Consider the following 11,059-nt stretch of genomic DNA (forward strand, 5'->3'; position numbering starts at 1 on the left):
TTCGAGGCAACTTTCTATTACGTGTGGGGACACCAGTCTGGAAATAATGAGAGCAAAATATTGATGCTTCACATAGCAAGTATACGTTAACAACGCACCCTTCCACTCGATCTTTATTTTTCACAACTTTTTTCAACTGATTTAGATACCTATAGTGAACATTATTTAAATTAGCTTACAAAAATGGAAACCTACATTATGATGTACAATACAAACCTTTCAAATGGATATATCCATAGATATTGGATAGTACCGGCTATCTTTACTTCGTATGGAAAATGTACTGGTAAATGTTCCATGGAGTTAAAAATACGAGGGACAAAGATGGTCTCTAATTTACATAGTATTATTGGGATCTTGGTTTCAATCCTTTCCATGTCTTTTGTTGTGATTGATGTTGCTGTTAATGTTTTGAAGAAAATACTCATCTCTGTTAATGCTTCCCATACTTGTTTTGACAACATCTCACAAAAAGCAATTGACATCAATATTTGCATAAAAACATGACACTCATGACATTTCATTCCGAATAGTCTATATCTGTTACATCAATACACCTCCCCAAATTAGAAACATAACCATTGGGGAAACGCAATTTCTCCACCCAGTGGCATGTTGCTTTATTTTGATTCTTGTCCAGAGTGTAGTATGCTCTTTCACTATCTTCGATTCCTTTTCTCTTCTTACAATAGAGCTTCAGATCTCTTCTGGCTGCTACATTGTCCTTTGTTTTCCCTTTGACATCCATTACAGTGTAAAAAAAGTTTTCAAATACATTTTTCACAATATGCATAATATCAAAATTATGTCTAATGAGGTTTTTTTTTTCCAATATGGTAAATCCCAAAATATGCTTTTCATTTTCCAATCTTGATCGCCACATCTTTTGCTTACATCATCAACATTTAGTTCAGGAACTTTTACCAAACCTAATTGTTCAATATCCCTTAAAGTTTTTTCACCATTCTTACTTGGAGGAGGACTTTCTGTCATTTCACAATTCTTATTGAACTTATTTTTATCCTTTCTATATGGGTGATTTACTTGTAGAAATCTTCTATGGCAGTCAAAAAATGACATCTCATTACCATTCTTTAGTCTAAATGGTTGTGTATGTTTCCCACAATGTGGACATGCTAGATTACGTGCTGTAGACCTTCCGAACAACATTGCATATGCTGGAAAATCGCTTATTGTCCACATCAAAGCTACTCTAAGATGGAAAATTTGTTTTAAAGATATATCATATGTTACTACGCCTTTTCCCTATAATTGCTCCAACTCTACAGCAACTGGTTGCAAAAATACATCTATTTTATGCTTAGTGTTTGATGGTCCTGGCACAAGTGCGGTAAAAAACATGTAAGACTCTTTCATGTACATAGAAGGTGGAAAATTATAAGGTGTTATGATAATAGGCCAAGATGAATATTGTTTTCCAAATGCTCCATGTGGTGCAAAACCCATCTGTACTTAGGCCTAATCTTACATTACATACTTCTGCTGCAAATGAAGGATGACTTTTGTCAAAGTGTTTCCAAGCTTCTGAATCGGATGGATGACACATTACTCCAGCATCATGTCCATGATGCGCGGAGTGCCATCGTATGGAAGCGGCTGTGGCCCGTGAAGCATATAGTCTCTTCAACCTTTGACAGTTTGTACCTATCTGCATTGTAGAATTTGCACTGATAAAGATCTTTGTCTTGCCTCCAATATATCATACATCCAGACCTGCAGTAGTCAATCATCTCCATAGGCAAACCTAGTGCTTGTATTAAATTTTTGCTCTCGTATAAACTACTTACCATATTATTTTCCTCCGATAACACATCATTTATCAACTGGCAGACAGCGTCATAACTTTGCTCAGGTATGCGATACTCTGATTTTATATTCAATAGTCTAGCTACAACAGATAGTTGTGTCACTTTTTTACATCCATGCCATAATTCTTTATTAGCTACATCTAGCATATGAAAGAATTTTTTATCTAGTGCATTTGGCTCCTTTTCAGGATCAATATTATTTAAATCAGGAGCGATTGCATCTATGACCATTTCTATATAAGAACATGCACCTTCACTAAAATTTATGTTTGAATCATCCACCCCTAAAAACGTATTTTCATCATCACTTGATGTTTCACCATGTTTATCCCAAAACCAATATGCCTCAACAAAACCAAACTTGTATAAATGATACATAACAGTATCAACTTCTCTATATGGTACGTTATGACATTTGATACATGGGCATTTGATTTTATCTTCGTCCATGAACCCATGTTGACTGGTAGCAAAATCTATAAAAAATTTCACTCCTTGTACGAAAACAATGGATACACAACTACAATTATCTTTTCTTTCATACATCCACTTTCTACTTGGATTGTTCATTGTCTTTAATATGTAAAGTAGCATATAAATCTAAATAACATAATATTGTATGTTCATTAACTTTTATTTGAATTCATATATAACATTTGAAGTAAATATATAGTTACCATACAAACATCTCAAAGGTACCTTAGCAGCAGCAGTTCAGCCAGTGCAAGTGAGTTTACCTTTGTATGAATGGGTCTACGGCCAGAATGCCGACCCATGTAGTTATGAGTAGAAGACCCGGGGGTTAGCCCTAGGCACAGTATGCTAGTATGATATTCGGACGAGGTCCAATGATAGAGGGCGGGTGCCCAAGGAATGGTTTATGCGATAGTTTGTACTTATTATCTGTGTGATACTTGTATGTGCCTGGTAGGGAGGTGAGGGTGGGCGAGGTCCCGTATCTCACCAATAGCAGAGTGTGGATGGTGTTCCACATCTCAGTAGCAGCAGTCCAGGGGTGAGGCCCAAGTTAGGAAAGGAGTGAGAATGGGCTAGGCTCGTATCTCACTATCAGCAGGAGTATGGACGAGGTCCCATGACTCATCAGTAGCACGACACGGGCGGGGCCCAGAGATAGGCGAGGCCTTAGAGCAAGAGCTGTTAGTATATGTTTAGCTTATGTGATGTTATGTGATATGTTTATGTGCTATCATATGTTAGTGGGCGAGGCCCTGTGACAGGCGAGGCCTAAGTGAAACAGATCTGTATCCGAGCGGGGCTCGAAGCCAGGCGGGGCCTGGAGCGGCGAGGCCGTTGTAGCGGGCGAGGCCCGAGGTAGGGGGCGAGGCCCAAGATAGCGGGCATGGCCCAGTATGTGCAGTATGTGGTTTTGCATGGTATGTGGTAAGGTGGGGAACTCACTAAGCTTCGTGCTTACGGTTTTCAGTTTTGTTTTCAGGTACTTTCGGTAGCGGAGGGAGGAGCTCGGGGTGATCGCATGGCACACACCATAGATTAGTTAGCCTGGGAATGTTTACTCTGATAATAAACATGTGTTTTGAAAACTTATACTCAGATTATGTTTTGGAATGATGTCTTTGCTTAAAGTAATGTTTTATTAAAAAGAAATTTTTGTCTTGAATTTTGGGACGTTACAAGTTGGTATCAGAGCCTTGGTTTGAGGGATTCGGACATGCTCTCGGGTGTGTCTGAACTCAAACTGAGGAATTGGTATAAATGTTTTCAAATGAAAATACAGTTTTGTAAAAAGAGAGTTTTTGAGAAAGAAAACAGTTTTAGAAAAGCAAAAATAATTCAGAAAGGAAAGAACTTTGAAAAGAGAAAAAGGGTGTGGTGCATGCAATCAATCGAGCTCAAGTAAGTACCCCAAAATACCCATACAAGTCTATGTTATGATTATCAGTTAATAGAACAGTATGCTAGATTAGGACTAAGGATCTAGGAATGATGCCTTATGTGCCTATTATATGTGTTTGAGCTGCATGATAGTGCTGATTAGATAGTAGTAGGATAGCCTGTTTAGGTTATGCCTAAGTTTATGAGTTTGTGTTGCATGCTAGTTCAGATTCTTGCTTCTTGGATATGACTGCTTGAGTATGTTGTGGTTAGATTTTCCCCTTGTCCGAATGCTGCTTGCTTTGTGCATTGTGGGATTTTGAGTGATGGGAGTTAGCCATTAGGTGGATACGTCACGTCACATGTGATCAGGGTTGAATAATCTCAGAGTGCTGGCTTTGGCCCTATTGCGCAGCTCTTGTTTGAGTCCAACCGTTGTAGGGACGAGTCTTTTACTTGAAGGATTATCTGAGCCTCGTCACATGTGATGGTATCCAGGTGATGGCCAATTGGCATCACAAGGAGACCTTCAGCAGTTGAGGATTGGTTGAGATTGAGTCAGAGGTTTCCCTAGGGTAAGCCTAGGATGAGGTAGTGCTGGGAGCAGTGGTAATGGATAAGGGACCTGGTGGAGTCGAAGCAGTTCCTGAGGAAAGTACGGATAGATGTGGAAGGTAGTATGGGCCCGTACTACTGAAAGCAGAGGATCCGTACTCGATTTAGGAAAGGCCAAGACAAGACCAGGAACCTAGTAGGGAGTGTGTTTGGTCTCGCAGCGGTGATGAGTTTTCTGATAGTGGTCGTGTTATATGTTTAAGCATGGTGACGTTGAGAGAGAGAGACCAGCGGGCGGACCAGGCGCTGGAGAGGGATCAGGCTCGGGTTCAGGGGCCGAGCAGCTCGAGGAGCGGATGAGAGAGTTGATATCAGCTGAGGTTACGCGCAGTATTCTAGCTCGGACTCCTGTGATCTTTAGCACGGTCAAGGAGGGCATACTGGAGATCTTGGAGGGGAGCCTGGGAGCCCTCCGTACTGAGATGATGGCTTTGTTGGGAGCGCGTACCTTGACATTTCGAGAGTTCAGGGCTTGCGGGGCACTAGATTATCATGGGGCTAGGGACCCCATTGCTAGTAGCAGATGGTTGGCTGATGTTGCCAACGCTTTTTGTATGAGCAAGTGTCCCGAGGGGGACAAGGTTAGACTCGCCTCCTGTCTTCTAAAGGACAGAGCGAGGGATTGGTGGGAGGAGATTGGTCATGCTCTGGGGGATGATGCCGCGTTGGACGCGATGACTTGGAGCGATTTCTCAGCCAGGTTCAGGGCGGAATTTTTGCCGATTATTGAGGTGTAGCAGCTGGCACGAGAGTTTCAGGACTTGACGCAAACTACTGAGACTGTGGCGGAGATCACCGCCAAGTTCAGGGAGAGGGCCCTTCTTGTACCGCAGTATGTCGCAGATGAGGAGATGAAGAAGGCCCTATACCATGAGATGTTGAGGGATGACATCAGGGAGTTCGTGAGCAGATCCAGCTGTAAGACGCTGGAAGATATGATTTCTCGGGCTAGAGAGAGGGAAATTGATTTGGAGCAGATCCGGAAGAGGAAGCCGGATGAGGATCAGGTAGCTGCAGGTTCGGGCAAAAGGCCCAAGGGATCGGATTCGAGATCGATGGATCATCAGGACCGCAGTCAGTGCGGGAAGTGTCGCAGGGCGCACGGGGGCGTGTGCATGAGTGGTAGCGGTGGTGAGTCTGGCTGTTTCAAGTGCGGTCGGACTGGTCATTTCAGCAGGGATTGTACTGTTACCACCTCACAGGAATCAAACTTGATATGTTTTCACTGCAACCAGCGGGGCCACAAGAAGGCCTAGTGTCCCAGTTTGTTTTCAGCAGGACGGGTGATGGCACCCACCCCTGCAGCTTTGAGGATCACGGATGGCCGTCAGGGCCGGGTAGAGGCACCTGCGGCAGGGGGCAGGGCTTTTCAGATGACGACCTTGGAGACGCGAGCAACGCCGGACGTTGCAGGTATGCGATTTCTGTTTTCAGTTCTTTTATTTGTGCATGAATATATTGTTATGGTTCTGCATCATTATCGGTATGAGTATTTTATTTTGAGTGGTTGATTGTGATCGAGTTATATGCCATCTGCATACCTTGGATATTTGTATGGTAGTTAGGGATGTGCTCTATTAAAGAAGGTTTCGAAGGATGCAGTAACTGTAGCATGTTTGGGAGAGATTTGGTACGTCTCGCTAAGTTAGGAGTGGTGCAGCGATTGTGATGGATTGGCTAAATCCCTAGCTATGGCGGGCTTGGGTTCCTCAGTAGATGGGTTATGGAATGGTAGCAAAGATCGGGATCTCTTTTGAGTATTGAGAAGCAAGGGGTAAGAAGGATCGAAGTGGGGGAGAATCCTCCGGGTGTGCCTAGAGAGGAGCACGCACCCCAGAATGAGTACGTGACCTCCGAGAAGGAAGAGAGGTAGTGCAACGTCTGATGGATAGAGGATTTCAGGGTTGGGAGTTTGAGAAACTCCCCATCAGCTAGTGCATGTGATGGTAATGGTTAGTTATGGTTGAGAATTCAGGTTGTGGATCGCCGGTAGGACTCGAGGGAGTCGGAATGAGGATCTTGGGAGCTTATGGCACGTGGGTGCCTTCATGTTTAGCAGACAATGGTGGAAGTGTTGTAAGACTACGGGGCAGCCGTAGCATTCACTAGCAGTCAGCAGTGGATGGTGATGTAAGACTACGGGTAAGTCGTAGCATTCATTAGTAGCCTCAATAGCGGAGTTGGGGCGAGGCCCTTATTTCCTAGTGATCAGATGGGGATCAGGATGGGTAGTGGTTGAGAATGATAGGGAGTTGCCTGTATAGCTCTAGCGAGGTGAGACCTTGGGAGAGGCCGTTCCAGGATATAGTTCGGTGAGACCCGTGGGTGAGGCCCGTACGAGATTAGCAGTGTAAATGAGACTAGGGAGCAGGGTTGCTCAGTAATATTGTTGGGTGGGACCCGTGGGCGAGGCATGAGCGAGAGTGAATAGAGCAGAGGGACTAGAAGATTAGAGGCGGGTGGGACCCGTGGGCGAGGCCCGTGAGTTTTAGCAGCACAGGTGGGACCTGGTAGGGACCTTAGTGTGAAGTTAGGGGATTGAGAATCCCAGGCTTGTAGTGCCTGAATGGCTGAGTAGATTGAGTAGTTATAAGTGATCGAAGTTCTTTGGAAGTCGCTGGGAGTGCGAGGGTGGCCTCGGTTCATCAGGGAGTCAGACGAGGAATAGCAGAATTGCCAGTCGGTGGCAGTGCGAGTATGCAGCGTATGGTGGAATTCAGTTAGCTGATCGTGTGGTGCTCGACACCAAGTTGTAGTAGATAGAAATGCCTAGTGGATACTGGCGATAATGACCCGTACTGGAGGTAGCGGGAGTAATAGAATTGGTGAAGACAGAGTCTTCGCAGTGGCAGAGGGAATAGTTGGTTATGGAGCATTGCCTTGGGGAGGCAAGGAAATCGCGCAAGGAAGGAAGTGGAGAACCCCTATGGGTTTAGTGCAGTACTCGGTGAGTACCAGAAGGATTGTCGGTGGGTTCTGTTTCTAAGTTGTTCAGGGTTAGGTTTGACCCGAGGTTTACCCGCGAAGTTGATGTTAGTCAGAATGACCAGGTGGAAGACCAGCGCAGGTAGGCGGCTGGTGTTGGGATAATTGGTGGGTATTGGAGGCGGATCGCAGGCGGTGGGCTATGGCAAACTTCGAGGACGAAGTTTAATATAAGTGGGGGAGAGTTGTAACACCCAAAGTTTTGAAAGCCAAGGAAGTAAAGGAAACCCTAAAATTTAGAGGGGCTCGGCGAGTCCAAGGAGGAACTCGACGAGTCAGAGCGGGATCCGGGTCGAGGAGTAATTGACCAACTCGGCGAGTCGGCCAAGGCGAGTCGACGAGTAGGGTCTGTGCGAGGAAAACCCTAAATCCGGGGCTTGGAGCCTATTTAATCGCCTCATTCTTCTTCCTAGGGCTCCTTTACTGTCTCTCACACCCAGAACGCCGCACCCTAAGCCTCCATTGTGTTCATTCAAGCTTTTAGCCATTTTTGATTGGTTTTAAGGAAGAAGAAGAAGGGGGAATCTTTGAAGCATCAAGGAGTGGCCTTGGATCTGAAGTTTGGGGATTATTTCAGAGCATTTGAAGGTATTAAGTCGTTTCTCTCCTTCATGTTTTCCTTGGTTATGAGTTTTGGGGTTTTTAGGCCATGTTTAAGATCAATCTCGAGCTTGAGGTCCAGATCTGAGGTTGCTACCTCAGATCCATGCTTGTTTTGGTTTAGAATCCTGTAAAGTATCAGCCATTGGGTGGATTTTGGAGTCTCTTGGTCTTAAACCCTAGTTTATGGTGGATTGTGCCTTGATCTCCTTCTCTACACGTAAAGTTTGCAACTTTACGTGGGGAATAGGCTTGGGAAGGGTAGATCTACAGTTTGGAGTCCATGCATGACTCGAAAGTCCTCTGCATGTAAGTAGATCTTAATGGACTCGGCGAGTCCTTCGAGTGGACTCGACGAGTAGATTGAAGATGATGAGGAACTCGACGAGTGGGATGAACAACTCGTTGAGTCGGATGAAGATGGGCATGATCTCGGCGAGTTGGATTAACAACTCGGTGAGTTGGATAAAGATTGCCTTGTACTCGGCAAGTCTGTTCTTGGACTCGGCGAGTCAGGTCGCGTAGTCCCAAAACCCTTCGAGTTAAGACTCGAGTCAGCGAGTCGAGCGAGGACTCAGTGAGTTGGACATGACAGGATTCGGGAATTAGTAGACTCGGCGAGTCAAGGGCTGACTCGGCGAGTCAAGTCATGATTAGAAGGACTCTGAACATATGAACTCGGCGAGTCATTAGGGTGACTCGGCGAGTAGGGTTGACCTAGGAGACTGACTTTGACCAGGACTTTGACTTTGGCAAGAGTTGACTTAGTTGAGCTATGAGGGTCAGTTAGACTAAGTGATATGTTGATATTGGTAGCTCGGGGAGCTAATGGAGCAGCAGTTCGGAGTCAGTGGTCAGGTAGCGGTTAAAGGGATTAGCAGCAGCAGTTCAGCTAGTGCAGGTGAGTTTCCCTTTGTATGAATGGGTTTACGACCATAATGCCGGGCCATGTAGTTATGAGTAGAAGACCCGGGGGTTAGCCCTAGGCACAGTATGCTAGTACGATATTCGGACGAGGTCCAATGATAGAGGGCGGTTGCCCAAGGAATGGTTTATGCGATAGTTTATACTTGTTGTCTGTGTGATACTTGTATGTGCCTGGTAGGGAGGTGAGGGTGGGCGAGGTCCCATATCTCACCAATAGCAGAGTGTGGATGGTGTTCCACATCTCAGTAGCATCAGTCCAGGGGCGAGGCCCAAGTTAGGAAAGGAGTGAGAGTGGGTTGGGCCCGTATCTCACTATCAGCAGGAGTATGGACGACGTCCCATGACTCATCAGTAGCAGGACACGGGCGGGGCCCAGAGATAGGCGAGGCCTTAAAGCAAGAGCTGTTATTATATGTTTAGCTTATGTGATGTTATGTGATATGTTTATGTGCTATCATATGTTAGTGGGCGAGGCCCTGTGATAGGCGAGGCCTAAGTGAAACAGATCTGTATCCGAGCGGGGCTCGAAGCCAGGCGGGGCCTGGAGCGGCGGGGCCGTTGTAGCGGGCGAGGCCCAGGATAGCAGGCGTGGACCAGTATATGCAGTATGTGGTTTTGCATGGTATGTGGTAAGGTGGGGAACTCACTAAGCTTCGTGCTTACGGTTTTCAGTTTTGTTTTCAGGTACTTCCGGTAGCGGAGGGAGGAGCTCGGGTTGATCGCAAGGCACACACCATAGATTAGTCAGCCTGGGAATGTTTACTCTGATAATAAACATGTGTTTTGAAAACTTATACTCAGATTATGTTTTGGAATCATGTCTTTGCTTAAAGTAATGTTTTATTAAAAAGAAATTTTTGGTCTTGAATTTTGGGACGTTACATAAAAGTATGTGTTCCCATTAAACCAAAATACATATACAATATGCATCACTAATTGTGTGAATCAAACAATAATCATATATATATATATATATATATATATATATATATATATACATACATATATATATATATATATATATATATACATATATATATATATATATATATATATATATATATATATATAACTACTCCAAACTAATGTCAAACATCCTAGTAAACTTAACAAAACATGCATCCCACAAAAAAATTTCACAATTCAACAAGCAACTGTATCAATACATAAAAGTTTTTTCATAACTGATTACAGATGGATGCTTTGCATAACTTCTATATAAGCCATGGAATTTTATCTGCTTTGATCTCCTTACCTAGTGGTTTTGAACATTGTTACAGGTATGTCTTAGATTCCAACTTCTTCTAGTATTAAGTTAGGCATTATTTAACATGATCAAACCTTCTTACTTCCTTTCAATGCCTTCGGCCATCAACATCATTCCTAAAACGAAGATGGCATTCTACTGCCCCTGATCGGCAGCATCTTGAGGCAACTATTTCCCTGCTATTTCTCCCTTATCGTAAAATACTTCGCCTGACATACAATAAGTAATCATACAATTTTAAAAATACAAATATAGAAAAATAATTGAACTTGCAATCATCCGATTGCTTAAAAAAAGAGTACCATTCCATCGTTGAAGAGTACGTGTGGGTTGTTCAACTTTCTGCATTTGCTTATAACTTCATACTGTTGAACACTTAAGGAATGAAACCTTAATCGATTTGTATCTATGATTTTATATATTGCGTTTGATGTTATAGAATACCCAAAGAATTTGCAACTATAAGTCACAAATCAACAAAATTAATCTATTAAACACTAAATTAAGTATGTATGTAAGTATAATAGAAGTAAGGCACATCATACTTATACTAGCTGTCACTTAAAAGCATCGATTGGTAAATTTCCCCCAACCATAGTTACTATTTTTTCGATCAACTGCGATGGAAAAGTAGTGATCCTTGTTCCTTGTTGTCTTGTTAGCATTCTTTCTGATGAACAACTCGTTGCCATTATGTTGAACTGCGTCAAGTGTAATTAATATTATGTAACAACAACGATTTTAGGGTTTAATGATCAATGTACCAGAAGTTTGATTGCTGAGAATGGAATGTAGTTAATCAATCGACGATAAACTGAAACGACGGGATGAATGTGACTACAAATTATCGCACCTAAATGTTCAGACTATGAATAGACATAACTGCCCTTTAACGTACAAAGGTTACTACATAAATGGTTAGGGTATTTTTGTCAATACCTACGGGCATTTTCGTAAATAAATTAACAGTTAAAATTTAAAA

At 43.4% G+C, this 11,059-nt stretch overlaps 1 protein-coding gene across 1 annotated transcript; it reads right to left on the bottom strand.

The window, feature by feature from the left end:
- Positions 1 to 780: 780 nt before the first annotated feature.
- Positions 781 to 2,399, bottom strand: LOC145095816 (uncharacterized). The gene is made up of 3 exons (XM_079033636.1): positions 1,666 to 2,399; positions 1,089 to 1,213; positions 781 to 986 (listed from the first exon to the last, which is right to left on the bottom strand). The coding sequence occupies exons 1-3, from the start codon at positions 2,397 to 2,399 to the stop codon at positions 781 to 783; spliced, it is 1,065 nt and encodes a 354-aa protein (XP_078889762.1).
- Between the last annotated feature and the right edge of the window lie 8,660 nt (positions 2,400 to 11,059).

Source organism: Lactuca serriola, chromosome 3 (assembly GCF_051521515.1).
Source record: "Lactuca serriola cultivar US96UC23 chromosome 3, Lser_US96UC23_V15, whole genome shotgun sequence".
NCBI lineage: Eukaryota > Viridiplantae > Streptophyta > Magnoliopsida > Asterales > Asteraceae > Lactuca > Lactuca serriola.

What these genes read in the sequence shown, in the direction of transcription:
- LOC145095816 (XM_079033636.1), bottom strand. Translation starts at nt 2,399, where the DNA reads ATGAACAATCCAAGTAGAAAGTGGATGTATGAAAGAAAAGATAATTGT. An exon ending in AAATTCTACAATGCAGATAG is followed by an intron (nt 1,214 to 1,665) that starts GTACAAACTGTC and finishes TTTCCATCTTAG; the next exon opens with AGTAGCTTTGATGTGGACAA. An exon ending in ACCATTTAGACTAAAGAATG is followed by an intron (nt 987 to 1,088) that starts GTAATGAGATGT and finishes GTGAAATGACAG; the next exon opens with AAAGTCCTCCTCCAAGTAAG.